Source organism: Macrosteles quadrilineatus, unplaced genomic scaffold (genome assembly GCF_028750875.1).
Source record: "Macrosteles quadrilineatus isolate MER2022 unplaced genomic scaffold, UCM_ALF_1.0 Scaffold_8__2_contigs__length_117827958, whole genome shotgun sequence".
In the NCBI taxonomy this organism is placed as follows: Eukaryota; Metazoa; Arthropoda; class Insecta; order Hemiptera; family Cicadellidae; genus Macrosteles; species Macrosteles quadrilineatus.
Window position 1 is genome coordinate 58,417,296 of NW_026542601.1, and position 26,139 is coordinate 58,443,434.

Below are 26,139 nucleotides of genomic sequence, written 5' to 3' on the forward strand. Positions count from 1 at the left end.
ACAATCTTACAATTTATTATTCATACAGGCTGATAGTTTACTCAAAGTATGCTTCTTTTCTTGTAGCCCGTTTGATGATTACAATATTGATGTATTTAAAATGTGATAAATAGTTGAAGTGACCAACAGAATAGTTTTTTTTCACAGTTTTGCAATATATCACAAATGGATCATGTGAACTTCCAAGCCAGACCTATACCTACTAGATGTAGGATGTTCTTATATGAATTAAGTTGTAAGGTTATAGAAAACCAAAGAGTAGAATGTTAAAACTTGTTTATTTTTTACAAATATAATATCTATACCGAAAACCAACGGATCAACAAAATATACATAACAAGTCCCATTGAAATAAAATTATTAACAAATTGTATAAGATATAAACTATAGCTACAATGAGCAAAATCAACAACCGCTGTACAAACTTCCTACACCTGGTAAATCATCCAATTGGATAAAAAAATGTATAAATTCTAATTGATCGATGAAACCACTTCTTTTTTAGCAGCTGACATGATTTGTAAGGCACCATCGTGTATAAGGTTCGCTGCAAGGTCCGAACCCAGTTTTTCTGCCGTCTCCAGATCCTTGGGACTTAGAAGACCCTGGGCGACTCCCACAAACAGACGGGGTTCCCGGTACGGACACTTCCTGTGAAATCGACAACATTTTTAGTGTCATGGCAAAGACAAACTAACTTGTAATAGGAATTTTGTATGTGTTATGTTACGTCTACATTGTGTTCTCGTTTGAGTCTTTTGCTAAAGCGGCCTCCAGTCATAATGAGGTTGTCTAAGCAAAAGTGTTGGATAACTTAAGAAAATTGTTAACATGTTAAAAACCTATAAATGAATACTATTTCTCCTTCAGCAAACCTAATGATATGAGTCTGTATTACATCAAACCACTGCCTTTCTCTATTTTGAAGCCATCATCACAAAACATAAAAAATAACTGAAAAAGTAAAAACACGACTACTGTAATTAAAATAATCATGGAAATAAACTCATCCACTCAACCACACAGAGACTAAGATATGAGGAACAGCAGAGAAATGTGTAGTTATGAGAAGTTGGCGGACTGAGTGGTATGCAATGTCTTTTTTTACACCAGTGGCATTTCACAAGAGGTAAACGTAAAAAAAGTTTTGTGAATACGGGAATTGAATCCGTCCCTCCAGCACTGAAGTCAGAGACGCTTACCACTAGGCTAGCAACATACCTACGTCTAAAGTAATATGAAAATACAGTGATGTGCAGGGATACAAAAGAGGTTTTCCTGACACAACATGCTACGGTGTACAGTAATACCACACATAAAGGTACTTGACACTGGATGCTGGATAATTGAAGGTAGGATTCAGATAATCTACACACTACAATATGAAATAGTGACAAATTGGGTATATAATTAATATTTAGTGTGTCCCATTAATAATAATTAATAATAGGGTGTCCCACGAAGGGGTTTAAACGTTTGATTTCATATTACGCGCCGCGCCCATTCATAAACCGAACTTTTTGAAACTTTACACAGTTTACAAAGTAGGTTATAAAAATATTCTGGAAAAATTTCAACTCCCTAACCTCAGTAGAAACAAAATGGCGGCATATTGAACAACGTTACTTTAAACACATTAAAAAAGGTATTTTTGGTTTTATGAAATATTTTTATCTTTACTTTCCAGGGCAATATCACTTTTGAATAAAAAAAACTAGAATATAGCCTAATGGAAAACTAAAAATAAATCAAATAACTAATAAATAATAATAATAAATAAATAACTAATAATAAATCATGAAAGTAGTTTTTATAGAAAGCACATTGGTAAATTTGTCAATATGCCACCATTTTGTTTCTACTAAGGTTAGGGAGTTGAAATTTTTCCAGAATATTTTTAGAACCTTGTAAACTGTGTAAAGTTTAAGAAAGTTCGGTGCATGAATGGGCACGTAATATGAAACGTTTAAACCCCTTCGTGGGACACTCCGTATATTAACTTGATTTAGTTGGTAAAATGAATATTTTAACTTTTAAGTGACTATATAGTAGCATAAAGCTAGCCTAACTGTTTAAAATGTAATTTCAACCATAGATCCCGGGATTTAAATATTGGCCTGGAATTGGGAATCCCAAATTGCAAGGAAGGGGTAGCGGATTTATACCCACCGATATTTACCCCAAAGAAAAAGCGCCTACGCCATTTTGACGTCACGAGGGGCGGGGCCTGTACTCGGTTGAGAAACAGACCGCGACGGGAAATTTACCCCCAATATATTACTAAATAATCAAAATGTAATTGTTTGCTTATAAAGTGATTTCCCAAACCACAGAATTTTACCCCCGGAAATCTACCCCTGGAAATCTACCCCTGGAAATCTACCCCTGGAAATCTACACCCAGAAATCTACTCCTGGAAATCTACCCCCAGTGGTCGTCTACACTAGGCTACTTATCGGCAAGATTTGTTGTTGTAATTGATTTTATTAATTAGTTAATGTAAATACGGCTCTTCGGTCAATCATTACCTTCTAATATCCAGTATTAAGCATGCGATATGTCGTTGTCTTGTTTAACATTATCTATCTTTCTAATTCAATAAGCTGTATCAGTCCTTTTTCACCTGACCTACTTTGCAGATTTTTACGATTGAGGTGTCATTTTAAAGCTTAAGATGTACCGCAGCGCAAAATGGTAATTAAAAAGGAATTAATAATGAAATAATTCATTAATTTATTAATCAACCAGTGGCAGGCTTTTTCATCAACAATTAATTACATAGTAGAACCTCTAGGACCCCCTTGTAGGACCTCTAGTAATTAGAAAATAGCCTCCTTGAATGATATGTTTTAAATTTGGCCGATGCGTAGCGTAGCCGACCACAGAGGGTTGTATTTTTGGGGGTAGAATCCCGGGATCGGACATTTCTGATTTGAACACTGGGGGTAGATTTCTGGGGGTAGACGTCCAGGGGGAGATGTCCGGGGGTAAAATTCCGGTGTCAAGTTTATTGTTATCTTGATTAAAAAGTTTGGGCCGGAAATCCACCCCCAGACATGTGACGTCAAAATGATGTAGGTAGGCGTTTTTTCATGGAGGTAAATATCCGGGGTATATTTCCGGCGACCCGCAAGGAATTCACTTTTTCTTTATACTGCCAGGTGTAATGTAGGATTTTATGAATGAGCAAGCTACCAAGCAAGCGAACATGTACTTATAGAAAATAGATGTTTTGAAGTTAAACAAAGTTTTAAGTTTATATAGTAAAATTTAAAAAACATATTCAGTGAGATAAAATCCAACCCACCTGGCTGGTTCATACTCGTCACTGTCAGGGTCAGAGTGCAGACGACATTCACTGGACTGGCGCAAGGTTTCAGTACCATCCAGACTCCACACTGCGCCAGTGAGTGCCAGTGATGCACCTCTCACACTGCTCTCGACTGCAACTGGGGCTGAACACCCTCCACCTGTTACATACAGTACAAAAATACATTCTTTGAGTCTACAATCCTTAAAATAACAGCAGGGACTCTTATATTTACTTTTCTATGCTCTAAACATCAGACTCTCAATTTTTAATTCATGAAAACCGTAGGTTAAATGCAAAAGTAAAAAAATCTTAAATCTTGTATTTTTTTAGAGCATGTCTAGATAGGCTTGTGCCTGAATTGGTTTCCGAAAATGATAGATTGGAAAAATAGTCCTGCGGCTAGTTTTACAAATATTATGTTCTAAAGTGTTGTAGTGTATTTACGCCACAAATATGAGAAGTGGGTGTTTATGGCACGAGCATGATAGTTCCTACAAGAGGCTTGCTGAGCACAGGATTCCATGGTAACTGACATTTTGTTAAGTGAGTTACATACTTTTTACCACACAGCAACAAATACAGGGTGAGTAAAAACACTACCCATACAGATAATCAAAATACTGTTTAATCTATGCTACTTTATCATAACATGTTAAAAGAATTGTAAATTTTCCCAAGTGATCATACAGTTGAGCGTTTAGGCAGCTCTAGGTAGTAACATACCTAGAGTACAGAGGAAGCTACGCTCAGCCACTACCCTGGCAGTGGTCGCCTGGTGATGTAGAGGATGTAGCAGTGACATGGTGGCTAAGTCATTCTCCCTACACTCCACTGCCAGAGCACCCTGACCTACAGCATACAACATCTCCTCACCATCAAGCACCTGCGGACAGACACTCTTACAATTACAAACTTGGAAAATATCAGTTTGGCTAATAACAAATGCTTAGGCCCATACACCATAGTATTGGAAGCATGACTGACTACTAGTGTTGTTTAGTCCCACAGTAACATTAGTTAAGTCCAAAAAGTTGAGCGACAACTAAACACTGCAACATCTGATCAATTTAGTAGTGTTGCTAACTTGTTTTCATGCGTACACGTATTACGTTCCTAATACTATGTGTAATATTACATGTCATTCATTCATCATTAACATTAATTTCTCTATTATTTTGTATATTTTCTCTCATAATGTCTGTTAATGCCCCTGATAATGTGTTATCAGTTATTTAATATGTTTCTCCTTGTTAATGTGTTATTTTATCCAATTTTGTTCAATGTTATATAATATCCCATCACCCCACAGAAACATCATCCTATTTTATGTTACAATATAATATTTATGCAAATTCTCTCCATACCTATCCTGTACTCATCAAAAAACCAACAATAATCATTTATTTAGAATAATATATAATTGTAAGAAAATTGCAATATAGTAATAACATCTTAAATATAGTATCATTTTTCAAAATTATCCAAAGAAAATCAAAATTACTGTGGCAAGTGTCATTCATGTAAATTAACCAGCTGTGCATCACTTCAACAATGGACATGGACTTCCTGAGCTTCTACCATTGCCTCTCCCCAGATCCTGCCAACTCTTCACAGTGTGAACATCATTCTATTGGAAATTGTGTTTAATTTAAACTAAAATTCATAATCCCAAAGTAAAACCTAAAATTTCAATTTCTCATCATCCAAAAGTATTGGACAAGTGCATTGAAGAGTACCAATTTATAAGAAGACAGACACTCCAGATTTGGTAACCATCATCCATCTTATTTAACTAAGGACAAATTTAATCTTCATTGGACATTTAATCAGCATAGCCTAATAGGCCCAATTAATTTAAATCATCAAGATATATATATTTCAAATTGAACTTTTATTCAAAATTTAATCTTCAAATTCTATTTTATTTCATTAAATTCAGTGAAACCATTTGGAATCTTTCTTTGGACATTTAACATTATTATATTAATAGCATCACGAACCTAGTATTTCAGAATAATAACTAAATTAAATTATCTACATTTTAAAGAAGCCTAATATATCATTCGAACCGGCACGACCACCCCTCCCTGAGATTAAGAGGTCATCTATTCAAATATTAATTAGTACTTTAGAAGAAACCAACCCAATAAGCCTAGAATAATATCATCCACTTTGGAAACCCCACCATTTTGAAAATTTACCATTGTTAACTTACCCTGTAGCTAATTCAACCAACTTAACTTATCTTGTATTTCATTAATAAATTTTATATTTTAACAAATCAAATCTATTTATTCTTAAAATAATTCATAATTATAAGATTAAGACAAAGACTTACCTTATTAGACAGAAATAAAACACAAATTAGGAATTATCTTTATTAAGAAAGAAATGACTTTGAGTTCAATGTGGGCTAACTTAATAGCCATAGGAATTTTGTAGGCCTAAGTTAATGAAAAGTCTATAGAAAGCTTTATGGTGCGTAGCATATGGAAAATATTTTGAGTGTGGGAAAGTAAGTAAATACAGGAATCAGCTACTTTGTGTGTTATTTTCAGTGCAGGAAAAGCAACTGTCTGGTATCTGTAGGAAATGTTTCACCATAATGTCCGGAAAACAGCAGTTTTAAGTTCTCTCAATCGTCCGCAAAATCATCGTTTTCGGTTAACTTCAAATAGGGAAAAGAAAAAAACATATGGTAAATGTTTTGGTTTGCTAACCTCAAAATTTGTTAATGGCACATTATAAATGTTATAAAAACGGTGCTAATCACACTTAATTTTAAGTTATGTTTGTAAACAACAGAAATGTCATTGATGACAACTTTGTACAACCCAAAATTATGTGGTGTAATTTTGTAATATTATTCCGACAGTATGATAAAAATAGTTGTTCATCACAAGGAGTCAAAGTGTCTCTTTGGTACTTAGTCGTATTTCCAAGCTCCGCCGCACCTCGCTTGTAAAACACAAAGTGTACCAAAAAGATCCACTTTCGCTCCTAGTGATGAAAACTACTATTTGGTTACGCTACTGTAAAATCATCTGTTTTCATTATATGTTTATCACCTTCAAAAATTCATCATTAAATTGTTTACGAGGAAAAAAGAATGTTTACTTTGCAAAAGTAATGTTTACTATCTTTTTGGGATTTTTCCGACATAAACAAACATTTGTTATTGTTTCATTAACTGAAATGGAAGTGCCAACTCATTGTTTTAAATAGAAGGCCTATAAAAAAATGCTATTAGTGAAATGTTCCTAACTGAAATAAAGCGATAACTGAATATTTGTATTTAATTAGTCTTTGTAGGCAGCAAAAAGTAAGTGAAAGAGGGTCATTACAAATATTTAGAGACGTATGTTTGAAGAGCGAGATTTATGGAGCTCACTTTCTACTCTTGTTGAGAAATATGTACTATTTTAAAAAGAATAGTGTAAATGGTTTAAGTGTGACGCTCAGCGCCACTATTTTATATAGTGCCACACAACTAAATCGCTGGCCTTGCGATCGGCGCGCCTCCTTCGGTCTGCCGCTTGCCGTTTTTCGAGAAACGTCAAGGAGCTACGGAATCGAGTTTTCCTCGGTCTGGTTTGTCGCCGGCCTCCGTCCCCTTCGTTGGATTTTCTGATTGTCCGTTTACTGAGATCGACATGCCTTCGTTTTATCAGGATGAGTCTATAATTAATTATTAAGTAGAGCTAAGACCAGGATGATAGGCTAGTTTAATTATTTAAGGGGGAGCCGGCAGGCTTTCCCCCCATTCGCAGAAATGTAAATTCCAAATTATATGATTACCTCGCTTAACGAGGTAATCATTCCTAGACATGCAAAAATCACCACGTTGAAGGCTTAAGTATCAATTCTTTCAGGAATCGCTTTATGAGTCCAAATTGATTCAGTAATGAGTTAGGGAGTGATATTTACCTGTTTTTTATTCATTACCATTTACACTATCTACCAGTTTAGTTTGGAAGGTTAGCTATAGTTCTTTTAAATAGTTAAAAATAAGTAATCAAAGCTGGCTTGGCCTGCTTCTGGTCTGGGTAAAGATTTCCGCCCTCTGGTTCCCCAACAACGTTTCCAATTTAATTGTCATTTCAAGATGGTAGTAGAGTACAGCACTTTCTTAATTGCAACATTGGAAATACCACCCTAATGGGTGTTAGGGTCCTCCAGGCCCTAACACCCACAACAGCCAATTACCAACACATTTCACTTAATTACAATCAATACATCACATCACCACAGAATCAATAATCAGTTTTCACACCATCAATCTCACCAAAGGGCCACATAAGTAACATTGTAGATTTGTTAGAGTTATTACAGTGATAATGGTGATACAGTAGATAACAGGACTGGAGAGATAAGGAGAACACAAACATCATAAATACTGACCAAGGAAAGTTACAAGGTTTTCTACTTGTTTTTTAAGTTAGTGAGCTAAAGACAAGCCATACTTAGGCTTTTACAGCAATAGTATGTGATGATTTTTATAATAATGAATATTCCAATTGTTTTTCATAAAGACAAATCAAAAATATACTAAATAGTATTTAAAGGTATTATTGACTATCTAAGGTATTCTTCACAGATAGACTGACTCTTAAATCAAGTGGAACTGAGTGTACCCACTTGGCGGAGAGGTTTAGGTAGGGTATAGAATACCCAGTCCCCTGTTATAAAGGATCATATTTCGATATTTGATAGCCTAAAAGGCTTCCCCAGAAACCTTTCTAGCGTTCGAAGAATTTGAAGTCGGTAAATTGTTTATGCTGATCATATTATGCCAGTAGATTATTTATTATATTAGAAATAGAAATAAACTATTTAACAACCAATATATAATTCATTAAGCTGCACCAGTCTTTTAGTACAGTATTCACATAAAATTTTGTAGAGGTAAACAATTTTACCTTTCAATTTGAAAATTGTTCTCCTTTATTTGAAACATTTGAAAAAAAGCTAAGCTCCTTCTTTTAATAATTAAATTTACACACCATGAGGATATTTTTACACTTTCAAATATATTTTTTTTTGTATTTAATTTTTTACATTAAATGCACCTAGGTTATTTAGCACCTGCTTTTTTAATGGCAAGCAAAAATAATAATTTATATGCACAGAACCACCAACAAGTATATTTTTCTTACAATCTGATTCAAAATAGAATAGGGCCTACTGCATTACGTGAAAATCATATTTTATTTACAAGAATGGTACAGTAACAAATCAAAAAACCACATAAAAGGTTTAAAAACCCAAGTATCTGGCAGACATACTTTAACTGTTTGAAATAAAAATTACAACACCTTACCTTGCCATGTGAGTGGCCTTAAAAGCTTTTGGATAAATGAAACAATCTGAAAATAACAGACTACTGCCTACTACGTTTAATTACAAATCACCTTTTGGATACATAAGTATAAATCTCATCCATATCAACCAGATGTATTTAGCTAATCTCCAATTGAAAAAGAACTTATAAAAGGTTTGATATGAAATATGCTATAGTATTTACAATAAATTAACCTTTCGGTATTGTGTTGGTTAAAATATTTGTGTGTTTAAGAAAAGTCATTAATGATAGCAGTGCACTCTGCCCATGGCTTAGCTACGATCAAATTAATTTTAAAAATTGCTACAACTTTATGGTAATAGAATACTTAGTTGAGACAAAGCACTAAAAATTATTGTACACTGCAAAATTGACACGCCCAGGACATGTTTAAAACTTTAAAAGCAAAGATAAACAAAGGATGTTGCAAAATTGACACGCCCAGGACATGTTTAAAACTTTAAAAGCAAAGATAAACAAAGGATGTTGCAAAATTGACACGCCCAGGACATGTTTAAATTTTTAAAAGCAAAGATAAACAAAGGATGTTGCAAAATTGACACGCCCAGGACATGTTTAAAACTTTAAAAGCAAAGATAAACAAAGGATGTTGCAAAATTGACACGCCCAGGACATGTTTAAATTTTTAAAAGCAAAGATAAACAAAGGATGTTGCAAAATTGACACGCCCAGGACATGTTTAAAACTTTAAAAGCAAAGATAAACAAAGGATGTTGCAAAATTGACACGCCCAGGACATGTTTAAAACTTTAAAAGCAAAGATAAACAAAGGATGTTGCAAAATTGACACGCCCAGGACATGTTTAAAACTTTAAAAGCAAAGATAAACAAAGGATGTTGCAAAATTGACACGCCCAGGACATGTTTAAAACTTTAAAAGCAAAGATAAACAAAGGATGTTGCAAAATTAACACGCCCAGGACATGTTTAAATTTTTAAAAACAAAGATAAACAAAGGATGTATGAGAATTAATATCATGACAATTTCTTTACCATTTATTTAATGTCCTAGGTAACTTAAAAAAAGCACAAAGATTTGATTTAATTTTAAAATTTCATTCACGGATTCACCATTTACATAAATCACAGAGAAAATATAAATAGTGAATAGTGATAGGGAACAAGCAGCCTCTTGATAGCTAAGCAAGCATTCAAAAGACTCAGCTACTCAAGAATAAATGTTGTATTTACCTGTCCAACCCGGTCCTGCCAGCCCATCCTAGTGATCCCAGCCAGGGCTAGTATGATTGCTGCGTACTGAGAGTCCTCGGTGCCTAGCTTGCGTAGTCGAGTGTTCAAGTTGCCTCGGATGTTCTCAACTTTGAGGTGTGGGAAATGTCGGGACAGCTGGGCAGTTCTTCTCAGGGAGCTGGTTCCTGAACAATGATGGGACTGTCAATTTTATCTCAAGCAAGATAAGTTCTGGACTCATATGGGTATCATTTGTCTATAAGCTATCAATTACCATCTAAAATGTCAACTTTAGGTAGTTAAGCACCAGGGACCATTACCTTACAAAACATGCCAATGATGTAAAACACAAAACCCACAGAATAAAAACAAACAAAACAGCATCCATTAATAACATTCTAAAAACAGAGATCTTTATTCTCTTAAAAATATGTATGTAAATGTATATAGGCATACAGATAAGTTAAAAAACTTCATTGATCCACATTTGTTTTATTTAGCTAAACACACAGATGCAGAAGGCACAATATTGTCAAGATAATTTAATAATAGCTTACCAATTACACTATTTTCTGGTAACGTTGCTAAGGTTTTATCCTTAAATTTTGAGTTGAAAATCACGGCATCTCTTGGATCTTCTCTCCTGGTAACATTTGAAAATGAATTAAGAAAAATAATTAAGGTAGGCCTGCTAAATATTTTTTGATGAGGATTTACAAAGACAGACATGTAAACCAATATTTATAGAATTACAAATAATGACTTTGGCTAATCTTTATTTATATTTTGCTGTCTCGCTGTCTGATATGTTGAGGAGTCTTTGAAACATTTTACAACTGGAAACAAAACACATCCATATTATACTAGGATTAGGAATAACAATCCATTTGATTTACTAGCTTATAAAAACCCAAGATAAGCCATAAAGTATTTTTACTAGGAAAAAACTATTCAATTCACTTCCAAAAATTGCATGGATTGTATCCTTTAAACAATTTGATTCTGTTCTAAACCCAGGGTAAAGCAATGGGTTTTATTCTGTGGACGATTATCTAGCCAGTGATATAAGTAGGGCTAATTATTAGTAGTGGAATATCATCATAGGCTTTATATATTTCATTATGTATTTATTCTCATCAATATTTCTCTAAATAATTTTAATACTATCACGGTTAAGCTTAGCAGCCTTCAATTGCAGTGGATTTTATTTATAACTTTAGCACCAGTAACTGAAATGTTAATATATTTACATGTAAAAACTAATTATAAAGGCTACAAAAAATAATTAAATAACCTGCTCGTGGTTAACAAAAAAACACTTACTTGCAAATAGCTCCGATCGCCATTCCGTCAGGTAACACTGTAGGGAGATCTTTGAGGGAATGAACTACAAAATCTACATCACTTCTTTCCAGTGCTATTTCAAGCTCTTTTGTGAATAAACTCTTCTCACCAATTTTCGGAAGAGGTTTATCCAGAATTTGATCGCCTAGGGTTGACATGGTAACTGAAACAGAGGTTTTACTGAACTTAGGATTTATTAAGTATGGTAATGTTTTCTAACAGTTCACAGAATAATGGTTTCAGTTCACTTAATTTTACTGACTTTGACGGACATTTTAAGAGCAAGATATATTTAATTTAAATCAAATTTTTAAAGAAATTATAAGCATTGAACAAATTATTGATTTTTAAAACTTCTAAAAGACCAGACAGGTAATTCTTAATTTTTGTTGTGGTGTTTTCGGACCAAATGTTTGACGTATAAAAAAGGTGAAGTTACCTGTGTCGCCTTATGGTCCAAGTCTTGTCCTTAATGGATTATGCACATTTTGGCGCAAACACCATCATCAGATCCGTATAAGAACTAATCTTCCCTCAAGAGGTGCGTTGAAAGTTTACAAATAAAACACAGGTTAAACATAAAAAAAACACTGGTTGACCATTATGGACGATATGGAGTCTCGACACACGCTAGTGCACGCGTTACGAAAGAAAAACGATGCTAAATAACGGTCGACCAGATTTTAATTTTAATTTGTATGTGTTTAATTTGTTTTATTTTTTGTGTTTTTTAACTAGATAACTTATCTACTTCATGTTTTCAAAATAGCCTAATTTAAGTTAATGTCCATATTGGATTAGTATCAAATTTCAGATGGTATGAAACTTAGCTATACATTGATTTTTTCAAAACAACATAAACCAACCAAACATTACTCCCTACAGCCTAAGCTCATTTCTCCTTACCTATTTCAAACTTCTTACTAGGATAAATTTCTTCCAAACTTCTTATAATTGAACGGGTTTGAATCAGTGCCAGCTGCAAAAAAAATACAAAGTAGGCTATAAAACATGGCAAAATTATTGATGGATAATTATTTTACCCTAACTTATATGAGGCCTATTAATGAACCAAAAAGGTAGACCTAGTCATCTAAATATATAAAAGGCAAAGCCCTCACTGACTGACTCACTCACTGACTCACTCATCACTAATTCTCCCACTTCCCATTTACCTAAGAGGCTGAAATTCGGTACACCGATTCTTTGGGCATTAAATAGGAAAACTAAGTAGTTTTTATTCTGATCGGGCTTTCGGGCTCCGCCCCAGTGGCTCTGGAGTTTCCCATGTTAACCTTATGATTTTTCATATTTAAAAGGAATTTCTTAACAGCTGTTTCAATTAAACAAGTTGGTTCTGTTCTATGATGTTCAATAGCATTAAAATTACAAGGATTACCAACAGGACGCAGCACTATTTTTTTTCATTTATGACTACAGCCAATTTGCAACCAAAAGGTGAGTGAGCGTAGCGAACAAACTTCAACCTGGAAGCGAGTTAGCGTAGCGAACGAGCTAACCTGAAGGCAAGTGAGCGGAGCGAACGAGCTCCAACCTAAAGGTGAGTGAGCGTAGCGAACAAACTTCAACCAGGACGTGATTGAGCCATGCAAACGAGCTCACTTGTGAAGTTAAACGGGGCAAAGCCCGCGGGTACAGCTAGTCTATATATATAAAAGGCAAAGCCCTCACTGACTCACTCACTCATCACTAAGGGGCGGTTCACGAGCTCGGGACTTCATAGTCTGCGACCAGACGTTGGTCCCGGACTATATAAGTGACGACCAAAAAATGGGTTCACGAGTCAGAGCCTAATGATGTGAAAGCCGGGCCCAGTGTAGGTCGAGACCAGATCCATAGCGGAGCCTAATGACAGGGATTCGCAGGGAATTTCTGTTGAGACGTTGGTATCAACCAGTAACAACACTCTGGAAACACATGTGAAGCCACTGCTGTTGACATACGCACTTCGCGCACTTCCATACAATAGGATGATCGTGAAAAAGGGCTGAACCAAAACGTCCAAAACGATTATTTTTCTCGTATTTCATTGTCCCAATACTCGCCTATGATAATCTATCTCAGTTTATTGATTTATAAACACAACAATCCACGTTTTTATGGAATCAGATAATGGAAGTCTTTAGTGTAATATATTTTTCTGTGTGCATTATTATAATTCAATTAAGATGCATGACATAAAATAACCGGGTATTTATAACCGGATGAATGCCTATTTTGCATAAATGCCCGATAATTTAGGATGGTGATATTTGGATAGGATAATTTTAACTAAGTAAACTTATTTAAATGGTACAATTAATTATTGAAACTAAAATGTATTTAGAGGTACTGATTATTAGATATAAAAATCGTATGTGTGTGCTGGATTTAATCATGGCTGTAGCCACTGTAACCTAAGAATAATCTTTCCATTATTCTTACACTCTTTAATAATCTAATTTAAAATGTTGAAAATAATATTCTGCAGTATTAGGCCTGCAGTATTAGTAGGCTATCAATATTAGGCCTACTCATTCGGTTGTTTGTGCCAACAGATATGGAAGTGTACCCCACTTGAATAAACCCTATATTTAACTTAAACCGGAGAAAGATTTCAAATATAAAACTATTCCATTTTAAGCACATGGAAATAAGTACAACAGGACACGTCAATATGTTTTTACTTAATTCATATCATTAAGTAGGCCTAACTGATGTCAAATAAATTGGAATGATAATTAATTAACTACTGTTAATTTAAGTTAAGTTCGGCATGTTAAATTAAATATGGTATCACAAGATAGGCCTAATGAGGCTTAGGCCTATAAAAATTAAACAATATCAAAGCAGTTTTAAGAAGACTTAACTTAGCCTGATCTATATTTGCAAAATGAATATTGTGAACAAACTTAGAATGCATCTGCTCTGTTAAATACCGAATTACTAAAATGTGAAATATAGGCTACACATAGGGTAGCCTATGTTTGGAATGATTCTAGAAGGACCTACAGTAGGCCTAAATACATAGGATACAAAAGATAACCCTGATATAACCTTACTTTCACTTTTCAAATGTAGGTTACCATATCATTAAATCCAGAAGTCTTAAACCTAGGCCTACCTCACTTTTTCTTGATCCAACTTTGATAACTTTTTCCTGATCACCCATTTTCAGTGCTGGCCGTTTTACACTACCGTAAAATTATAAATATTTAAATTATGAGAGGTAATCACTGAGCATGAAAGTAAGGTTAAGACGTCATGAAGATATAGTAAAATTAAAATTGGGCTAAGGGAACACTTTTTAAAAACTAGGAATTGTAATTTTGAATATCACATGAATGGTAAACAATTACTGACACTGCAGCAGATTGTTTGAGGGTCAATTAAATTGCATTAGCTACATTTGCTATTAAATCTAAACAACCCCCTAAAGGCATACATCTTGTACTTGAACAAAATTTGAAAGAAGGAAGAAAGTAAACTAGAAGGGAAACTCCACTCCACTTCCACATCTCGATCTCGATCAGTACAGTTTTCTGTTTCAATCCAAGCAGAAAGCAGAGTGGTAGAGTGGTAGAGTGGTAGCAGACAAAAACTAAATCATATGTCATCAGTCAGCTGGACGCTTGACATTTCTGTACTGACTACAAACAGTAAACTATCATCGCTCATCAGTTTTTGTATTCAATCATATAAAGCTTTGTTAATCTATGCTCATTGACTTTGAATATTGAGTACTTAGAATAACAAGTATAGCCTACAACTCCTAGGGGCCCGGGCCGTCTATAAGTAAGTAACGCGTTTTCTTCATTTTTAAACCCTCCCGCCCACCCTGTGACGCTGCATATGGCAAGCCCCTCCCCACCTCCTCTGTGCAGTGTAACCATAGATTAAAGGAGTAATATATGGTGTAACATAACGAATCAGACAAATCATTGCCATGGACATTTCTATGTACTGACATCATTGTCAGTAGGCAGAACAAAAAATAACCATGTTCATTGCTTATGATTGAGTCCAAATACGGTACTTTTTACAAGGTTAACCATCACATAGACTATAAACAATAAAAAAATAGATTTTATAGAAAAGTTATTAACAAATATTTCAAAATATAAAGTTACAGACTTGAGAATTATCGCGTTGTTCAAGGAAGTCTGTAAATAGGTTATTGTGTACCGTGCGAAGTGGCACTTTGCACTCCCTAGACAAATATATTTTTCCTACAGTCACTATAAAGCATAGAAATAATTTTAGTTTTTCAAACACTATACAACACGTTTTTAGGTTAGGTTAAGCCACAGACTATCATGATCTCTATTTATTTAGGGATCGATGCAGACTGTAGACATTAGTTTTTTTTTCAAATGTTTACCCTTAATATAGTACACAATTCCAATTTCTATTACAGCCATATTGTAGAATTAAAAAAAAAACCAAATAATTTTGTATATTGAAGTGTTGATGTAAAATTAAAAGTTACAGGAAAATTCTCAAAATCTGTACCATATATTTCCCATGTCATTCTTATGGAGGAAAGTCGAAACCAGTTAGTCATATAATTTGCTTAGTACCTGGGGACCGAGCTTTGCTCGGGGAAAATTATTACTTTACTCTGAAAAGTATTGCAGATACATTAATCCACTCCCAATCTCCACACTGCTAACCTTCACTACTTACTTCACCACTCCCTACGTCGTGGACCTGTTTGCCCTCCTTCCCTATACCATTTTAGAATTGCAGATACATAAATGCCACAGACAGTTCCCACACTCTGCACTGCTAGCATTACTACTTCCTACACCATTTCCTACGTCATGGACCTGTTTTCCTCTCCTCCCTTCTCGTAGCACTTTAGGATTGTAGATACCTTAATGTAGTTCCCATAAACAGTTCCCATGGTCCAGACTGCTCACCTTTACTACTTCCTTCACCACTTCCTACGTCGCGGACCTGTTTCTCCCCCTTCCAATGGCATTTTAGGATTGCAGATGCCCTAATCGTCATTAACAGTTCCAACACTCCGGGCTGCTTGCCTTTACTACTTCCTTCACCTCTTCCTACGTCGCAGACCTCTTTCCATCCCTTCCCATAGGATTTTAGGATTGTTGATTCTTTAATCTAATCGTCATAAACAGTTTCCACACTCCAGACTGCTTGCCTTTACTACTTCCTTCACCACTTCCTACGTCGCGGACATGATTCCCTCCGGTCCCATAGCATTTTAGGATTGTAGATTACTTGATCTAATCGTTATTAACAGTTCCCACACTCCGGACTGCTCACATTTACGACTTCCTTCACCACTTCCTACGTCGTGAACCTGTTTCCCTCCCTTCCCATAGCATTTTAGGATTGCAGATTCCTTAATCTAATCGTCATAAACAGTTTCCACACTCCAGACTGCTCGCCTTTACTACTTCCTTCACCACTTCCTACGTCGCGGACCTGTTTCCCTCCATTCTTATAGCATTTTAGGATTGTAGATTCCTTAATCTAATCGTCATAAACAGTTTTCACACTCCAGACTGCTCGCCTTTACTACTTCCTTCACCACTTCCTACGTCGCGGACCTCTTTCCATCCCTTCCCATAGGATTTTAGGATTGCAGATTCCTTATTCTAATCGTCTTAAACAGTTTCCACACTCCAGACTGCTCGCCTTTACTACTTCCTTCACCACTTCCTACGTCGCGGACCTGTTTCCCTCCATTCCCATTGCATTTTAGGATTGTAGATTCCTTAATCTAATCGTCATAAACAGTTTTCACACTCCAGACTGCTCGCCTTTACTACTTCCTTCACCACTTCCTACGTCGCGATCCTCTTTCCATCCCTTCCCATAGGATTTTAGGATTGCAGATTCCTTATTCTAATCGTCTTAAACAGTTTCCACACTCCAGACTGCTCGCCTTTACTACTTCCTTCAACACTTCCTACGTCGCGGACCTGTTTCCCTCCATTCCCATTGCATTTTAGGATTGTAGATTCCTTAATCTAATCGTCATAAACAGTTTTCACACTCCAGACTGCTCGCCTTTACTACTTCCTTCACCACTTCCTACGTCGCGGACCTCTTTCCATCCCTTCCCATAGGATTTTAGGATTGCAGATTCCTTATTCTAATCGTCTTAAACAGTTTCCACACTCCAGACTGCTCGCCTTTACTACTTCCTTCACCACTTCCTACGTCGCGGACCTGTTTCCCTCCATTCCCATTGCATTTTAGGATTGTAGATTCCTTAATCTAATCGTCATAAACAGTTTTCACACTCCAGACTGCTCGCCTTTACTACTTCCTTCACCACTTCCTACGTCGCGGACCTCTTTCCATCCCTTCCCATAGGATTTTAGGATTGCAGATTCCTTAATCTAATCGTCTTAAACAGTTTCCACACTCCAGACTGCTCGCCTTTACTACTTCCTTCACCACTTCCTACGTCGCGGACCTGATTCCCTCCCTTCCCATAGCATTTTAGGATTGTAGATAACTTGTTTTAATCGTTATTAACAATTCCCACACTCCGGACTGCTCACCATTGCTACTTCCTTCACCACTCCCTATGTCGTAGACCTGTTTGCCCTCCTTCTTTATACTATTTTAAAATTGCAGATACATAAATGCCACAGACGGTTTCCACACCCTGCACTGCTAGCCTTACAACTTCCTTCCCCATTTCCTACGTCATGGACCAGTTTTCCTCCCTCCCATTACATTTTAGGATTGCAGATACCTTAATTTATTCGTCATAAACAGTTCCCACACTCCAGACTGCTCGCCTTTACTACTTCCTTCACCACTTCCTATGTCGTGGACCTGTTTTCCTCCCTTTCCATAGCATTTAAGGATTGCAGATACCGTAATCTAATCGTCATAAACAGATCCCACACTCCACACTGCTACCCTTGACTATAGAATCTAGTAATCTTCAGTATAATCTTTGCTCAATAGTAACAACTGATGTTTTTCCTTTTGTACTGTATTTTGTTTTGCTAGTATACTGTGGATAGACAAATTACAAGCTACAAGTCTTTTGTTTACTTTTTCCTTGTTATTCAATTCAACCAACATGGTTACCTAGCAACCCATAAGACTAATGTTAAAAAAATGTGATTTTCAATTTCATTTTTCTACGTAATTAGATTTTTGATGGCAGTTCTAATTGCAGTAAACTCGTTTTTAGGCCAGAAATAAACTATATACAACATTTGAAGAAAATCGTCGGAGCCGTTTTCGAGATCTTGGTGCAAGCATACATACATACATACATACATACATACATACATACAAGCAAACTTTGCTCGTATTAGAGTATAGGATAGATGTTGATCAAATTTGGCTGATTTAGGATTTATTTATTCCTATTCTATTAACATTTGGTGGGGAAAACACATTTTCCTTCCCTGTAGCTGCAAACCTAGGTACTTAAATCTAATTTTATTTAAATGGGAAATAATATTTACTAGTGTCCCTGTTGCTCGAATTCGAGCAATTGCTAAAGTATTACAGGCGTTATTTTAAAACGTATAACAGTCATAATTTCTGATTACCTTAAAATATTCGACTCAAAGATTATGGAAATACTCAAGATGTACATAACAGATGGATATAAACATTTCTTGTAAATATCTTTAATTTTTCAAAAGCTGATCTTGTTTTTAGCGAATTTCCCTATAGGGAAGTAGCTATTACCGTAGGTGGCACGGTAAGACCTAGACCCGGGACCGATTTACTTTTTCATTTTGATGTCCCCAGAGGCCAAAAACACCATTCGTTCAAATTTTTATATATGTATATATATATATATATATATATATATATATACGTCCGTGAACGCGATAACTTGAGTAATTTTTGTCCAATTTTGATGAAATTTGGTTTAAAGGTGTAAAGCGTGATAAACTTGAATGAGTTTGCGAACCAGCACGATCGGACCATGGGAACGGGGCTTTACGGGGGATTTTATGGGGTAAAAATTGGTTTTTCTCACTTTTGACCCTCAAAACACAAAATTTCCCGATTTCTCTTTAGACCTTTTTAAAGAGCTTAAAAAAACAAATAATTTAGTATATAAAAGTATTTTTGTTCAATTATTAGTAACGGAGAAAATTAAAAAAATTGTAAATTTAAAATTCCCATGTTATTCTTATGGAGAATATTGTCAAATGTTGTAGTTTGCTTGTTTATGGATATATTTTGATCAAATTTGGCAAATTTATTTATTTTGTACTAAGCTATCAATATTTTACTCAAAAACACACTTTATTAGTTTCCTTGTAGCAGCAAACCTAGGTACTCGTTAAACCTAATGTTATTAAAATATATTTAACTGAAAATCAATTCAGACAAATGGAAATTCGCTTAGTCGGCAGGTTTGCTGCGGCGGGGGTATATTTAGTGTTTTCTACAAATAGCCTTACTCATAGCCGCATTAGGTTGTCCATAATGATTATGAATAAAAAAAACATTATTTCTATTTTTTCTCCTTGGTTACAGCCTCCTGTGCCTTAGTGGTGTTCTATGACTTTCCTATGTCTCCATAGCTTGCAAATCGGCTCTTTCAATGAATACTAAGAAATGCAGCACAGTGTTAATTCAGTTTTTTTAGTATGTCAAATTCAGGCTCTCTCTCTTTTTTCCACTGTAATATTTACGCAAACCCAAATTCAATAGTTAATATTTCATTTCAACCTAACCAAGTCAGTAAATGTTTGTAGCAAACTGTTAAATTAGCAAACTTATTTATGGTTTACAATAAACATAATATGTTCTTCTTCTCACTTTCTGACAACAGCTCGAGTTTCATAACAATGTTTGTTTCGTTTCCCATGTACAGTATTTAATCTTATGGAGAAATACAAAACATTAAAGGGCCCGAGGGCCTCACTCTCTAAATTATTTCCCTAAAAAGAAAGTTTCCTGCACAACTTCACGTTACGGTCTTTCCAATGACAACAAAAACATGTCAAGCGGTTCAGTAGTTTCGGAGGAGTAATTGTCACAAAAAAAAAACTTGCTTGCATATAAGCAATATAGATTGTTTATGGAAATATTTTAGTAAAAATCCAATCAGACAAATTGAAATTTTGCTTAGTCTGCAGATTTGCTGGGGTGGGGGTATATAAATATGGCACTTGATATTGGCAGGGGCAAAAAATAAAACTACAATCACAACAATTTAATACAACACTTAAAACAGTGCTATGTAATAATTTTATTATTTTGCTGTACATTATATCTACAAAATAATAATTATCTTATACATATTTACAAAATTTTTGTATAGAGTAAAATCAATATCTATTTTCATACTAAGCTATAATCTAAACTTAAAACTGTCAACCTGATTTTGTACGTCCTACACATTATCATGGACTTCTCAACAGAATTATCCACGCTACAAATTACATTTTCTTTAGATTATTTTAAAAACTTCTCTCCAGTTTTCAGAAGTTAAATTATACATTTTTTTGGACAGTTGGTCGAACAGCAAACTAAACTGGTAAAAAGTAAGGGATACCTATGTAAAAAGTGTGAGGGAGGAGCACTGATCTTTTATAAAAATGTTAACCATAAATATTTGAGACACCTTCCTAAATATTAAATTCCTGCTTCCTTAAATGTTTCTTCTGTACCGTACTTATTACATGTTTGCAAGTGAGTAAAGTTACAAGATTTAACTTCAGTATTTCCCTATTGCATAGCTAAGCCGGATCTGTCAACTAATTTCACAGCGAGTTGTTGAAATTATGTAAAAACTTAACCCACATTTTTTATTGAAGTAAACTTTAACAACGATTTTTTTCAACTTAGAGTTTGATCAAACATTTTCACGACCTTTCGAACCATATAGTTGTGAATTTCTACATGAGATGTTCCAAAGTACAGTGCAACTATTTAATTAATAAAAAAATCTTTTTATCAATAATGTATGTGTTTAAAACAACCTGTGTTGTGTTGGACTGTTTGATACATGTTCCAACTTGATTACAAAATAAGGAAATCTCCCTTTAGACAAGTCTTAAAGTGTGCTTTTTATTATAAATCTAAACATTTATGAGCTAACTTTATGTCATCTATTATAATTTGTTCACAAAATTTAGCCTTGAAAGTAACCGTCAATTCAAAAATTAGCATCGTCAACCGCGATCATGGCAAAATCCTGAGCATCTCTTGCGTTTTGTAGAGATTATAGTCGTCTCCCGCGGTCACGGAAATGTTGTCATAGTCTTCTGTGATCGCGGCAAATACCTGAACCCGATCATCATTACCTATTCGATATAATCACTTTGAAGGCCAGTGGGGCAGAGCCCTGATGGAATTTCAAAATGTTTTGTTTGATGGCAAATCTACGTGCCACGATCTATTCAACGACACCTTAAACTTGGTGATTGGATGCATAGCTTCAAAACAATTATCACAATATTCGTGTTTGCCTATTAAATATAGATGCCCGGTAAATAAATAACTTATTAATCTTATTCTGGTGTTGTACAGTCTCACCCAATTTCACACACTAAAAAATTATATTTCCAAATATTTTCTGGAAATTCTGAGGAAAAAATGTCCGGTACCGAACAAAATTTTAGTCCCCAGCACTACTAGTATTTACTCTAATACATTTAGATAATGAAGGGGAAGGAGGACACTTCTCTGGGCTCGCTTAAACCTCTATTTCTCTTTTTTATGTAAATGTCTTCAAACAACAAAAACCTCTTCAGCATGTGCGGTATCTCCATCTGGGGAATCTCAATGAGAGCTTTGTTTCCCAATTCTCTGCGGATGTTGAGCCTACACAGGTCGTCAAGTCTTCTGGGGCTGAACTTCATATGAGTCAGCCATCCTTTGAAACTGTCCATCGGAACATTTGAAAAGTCCTTGGGATATTCTAGTGGATAGTTTTCCAGTTTAAACCTAGAAAATTACACGAGATGGTAAATTTTGTTGAGGCCATTTAAATAGCAGTGTATTACTTATATTATATTTATTTTCAATGAAAATTATGATTATATGCAGTGGCAGTATCAAGATAGGGGGGCAACAGGCAACCCCCACCCCAATCAGGCCCTGTAAAAATACATTTAAACATACATTTAGTCATAAAAATGTAACGGAGGTTTTCAGACACAGTTCTAGACGTTAAAATGGCTTTAGAAAGTCACCAAATGGCTTTAAAAACACAAAATTTTCTGGGAGAACCCCCTCCTTTCTTCAGGAGTGTGGAACACCCCCTGTAGTCCCTTACAAGGTCGTACGACCGTCACTAACAAAGGGTATGTTGGTCTTGTTGACGTCCTCTTCCATTGCAAACACAAATCATCAGTATAACTGCAATAAGCAATTTATACTTATACGCCAGCCTCGTACGAAGGACGGGTTATCTGCTAGTGATCTTATATTTTATTTCTCTTCTGGTTAGTATCACAAAACCAACGGCTATACTCATTTGCACAGTAATCAGATTTACTTTTAGATTTGTTTTGTAATTATAATGTATGCTACATCAGCACAGGTCTATAAGTTTTAAATTACCGTATTATCATAACGGATATGAAATGGAAATATTGGAGTGTGAAGTAATTAATATAATTAATAAAAAAAAGCCTGGCAAACTCCATTTCATAACAAATTAATTTAAACGCACTACTTTAACATTGAAGCACATCTGGATCAGCTAATTACTGCCACATTGATCATTTAGATATTTAAATCAGATAGCGCAAATTTTAGCCTGATAGTATATTCCAGCTCATGGACATGCCAGTGTTTTTTCCCGTGATTATTGGTTATTAGTCCTAGATACATTAATACTTTTAATTGAAATGTCGACCATATAAAGGTGGGTATTTTAAACCAAGTATGAATGGAGATGAGTGTAGGATGAGTGGCCCGATCTTGTAGTCTTGATACTAACTAATGCTGACATGATCCTTGGACAGGACTGTTAATTAATAGCCCATACAGCCAATGGCAACTAAGGAACCTACAGTTTATAGTAGAATCCGAACCACATTTTTGCCTTGTAATTTACAAATCTGTCTAATTATCAGGATAGTACTGCTGATAGTTGTAGTATTCACTAGTGCAGACGTTAATCCACACCAGGGAGTATCACATTCACAAATCATGCCTATAAATATCCACAATCCGTAAGCTCCAAGTAGCTAGATTACAGGACGACGCCACGGTCCCAGTCAATAGTTATTATATCATTAGTTTTATGCCATCCCTTTCTTGTGAAATGTATTTGTTTGTATCTTGAATCACCAACTGAACTACTAAAGTTTATTTATTTCCTTTTTGCAAGATTTTGAAAATCTGCTGGAACTGTAATATCCAACACTGTACTACAATAATTAGAACTGTTGTTAAGGTATAAGTTCATAGTAGTCACCTTTACAACACTGAGTCTAGTAGGCCTACAATGAGTTTTAGGATTGTAGCCCCAATAGCATCCTATGTCTTAAATTCTCACTCACACGGCTAATTATGCCCAAGGAGGGATTTGGTCGCACCAACTACTGCTCTCCATCTCTCTCTATATCAGGAGATAGAGACCTCTTCCACTGCTGACGTCCTTGGAGAGGACATATCTTAAATTCTACAAATGGTAAATAAATAAAAACTAACCCAGCCGCTACTATTAGTTGTGCAACATCTAAATCAGATTCATTGAGGTAGTCCAGTGTGAACCTGCGGTGAGCAGGCCACATGCAGCGGGTGTCCCCTGACTTGTTGACATCAGCTCCGGCTCTTATCAGAGACACAGCGCAGGTTAGGTTGTGTGACAGCAGAGCGTGAACCAGAGGTGTGCTCACCACGCCTGAAAACACACAAAATTGTAGAACAAGGTGGTTCAAAATTAATGATTGAATATTTAATTGATATTAATAGTGTTATTGTTATTGTATTTACTGCTTTATTTTACTGAAGTAATCCAACTTCAGAATTCATAATTATTGGACTATCAAAATGATTAGACTAATAATACAATACATCTCAGGAGATGGCACCATTCTTAGTGGATCAAGAAAAATCAGCAATTTGTCTGGACTGTAATCCTTAACTACCCATGTTTGACATAGTCAGTTCTGGCTCATAAATGACTCTTGAAACTTTACCAGAATTTTGATTAAATTGCTCAAAAGCTGGGCCTATACCACGTTCAATCTTGCTATTGCTGACAAAACTTTGTGTGAAAAAGAGGGATTAATAAGCCCTCAGAGAAACAACTTTAATTTTTAATTCCGTTGTAGATAAAAGTCTGCTATAAATAACCTTTTAGAATTTAGAAATATTATGTCCCAAACAATACCTGTTTTCCCTTAGTTTATGATCATCCACCACTCTCTCAAACATTCTAATATTATAATAATTGATTAATTCCTCATCTTTATCTTAATCTTTTTATTGCTTATGTGCACCAAATTACAAAAGATATCTGTTTTATTTTATGTTACATACCACCTCCTGGAAAATCTAAGTCCACATTGTACGAGCATAGTAGCTTCAATATTTCATCGAATCGACCACGAACATGACTTAGGTCTATGGCTTTATGAAGAGGAGTAATATTAGTCAGGCTGTTCGGCAAGTTAGGGATTGCTCCTGGAAAAAATTGCACATGACAAAGGCATAACTCATTAAGAAAGAAATACCCCTACCGCAGTAAACCTGCAGACAAAGCGTGTTTCAATTTGTCTGATTGGATTTCTAAAATATTTACATTAATAAGACATATTTATTTCTCATTTAAATTGCATTCGATTTAACAAGTGCTTAGGTTTGCTGCTACGGGGATACTAAAAAGAGTTTTCTTTCACCAAAAGTCACTAGTACAGGATGAAATAAATAAATTTGCAAAAATTGATCAGCAAATATCCATAAACAAGTTAACTACAACAGTTTTCTTTTACTTCAAAATAATGTACATTTTAACATGGGAATTAAAATGTACAGTTTTTTTTCCGTTTTATTTAGCTATTTGCAATAATATATCTCACTGTTATAGCAATATCTCTGAGGATTTCCAACAATTGCGATAACATCCATGATAACTTCCAGCAATCACAACAACATTCAGAATAATCTAGAGCGACTGGGCAACGTTTGTAATACAAACATGGTTATTTCCTGTGATCAAGGCAAAATTCATGATCATCTCTACTGATTCATGGCAACATTCGTGATCAACTCCGGTGATTCAAAGAAACATCTGCATATCCGCGATCACAGACACATCCATGTTGATTTTCCGAGACCTCAGTCACACCTGTCATTATTTCACATTATCACAGCAACATCTGTAATGATTGTTCATTTCATGACAGCGGCAAAATTCTTGGTCTTCACCTGAGACCACGATAAAACCCGCTTGTCCTCAGCAGACATAGCAATTGGTCTGGTCTAGGAAGTTGCACCTTCATCTGTGATGATTTCACACAATTGCAGCACAAACGTGATGGCTTCCTGTAATAACAGGGCAATATCCGTGAGGATTTACGGCGATCAAATCAACTTCTGTCATAACTTCTCACAATCAAAGCAATTTTGCAATCTTTTTACTTGACAATGCAAAAAGAGGACAAACGGTGATTATTTATTTGTGACCCCTAGTAAAATCAGTGACTTTTCCATGACTTCTGTGATTGCCGAGACCGGTAGACACCCTGTTTGGGACAATTGACAGCGTTTTCCCAGTTATCAAAATTCACGTGCAATTTCTGGTTACTTCTACTCACCGTACAGCAGCAGTATCCTGATGGTCTCTAGGTGGCCACAGCCAACAGCTACCAGCAAAGGACTGTCTCCACCCTCATCCCTCAGGTTCACATATGCATCGTTCTTCAGCAGCAGCTCAACCATGCTTGTGTGCCGATGCAGCACTGCGTAGTGCAACAAGCATGGACTTTGTGTCATCTTG

General features: G+C 35.4%; 2 protein-coding genes across 2 annotated transcripts; both read right to left on the bottom strand.

The window, feature by feature from the left end:
• Positions 1-259: 259 nt before the first annotated feature.
• On the bottom strand, positions 260-14,717 carry LOC128999986 (porphobilinogen deaminase-like). The gene is made up of 8 exons (XM_054426814.1): positions 14,335-14,717; positions 12,117-12,189; positions 11,190-11,373; positions 10,424-10,509; positions 9,867-10,051; positions 4,037-4,196; positions 3,308-3,470; positions 260-651 (listed from the first exon to the last, which is right to left on the bottom strand). Exons 1-8 carry the CDS (start codon positions 14,380-14,382, stop codon positions 474-476), a joined length of 1,077 nt encoding a protein of 358 aa, XP_054282789.1. The 5' UTR covers positions 14,383-14,717; the 3' UTR covers positions 260-473.
• Positions 14,718-20,448: 5,731 nt separating this feature from the next.
• LOC129001103 (ankyrin repeat and SOCS box protein 5-like) lies at positions 20,449-26,133 on the bottom strand. Its single transcript, XM_054428277.1, has 4 exons — positions 25,958-26,133; positions 24,681-24,824; positions 23,847-24,039; positions 20,449-22,130 (listed from the first exon to the last, which is right to left on the bottom strand). Exons 1-4 carry the CDS (start codon positions 26,079-26,081, stop codon positions 21,839-21,841), a joined length of 753 nt encoding a protein of 250 aa, XP_054284252.1. The 5' UTR covers positions 26,082-26,133; the 3' UTR covers positions 20,449-21,838.
• Positions 26,134-26,139: the final 6 nt, after the last annotated feature.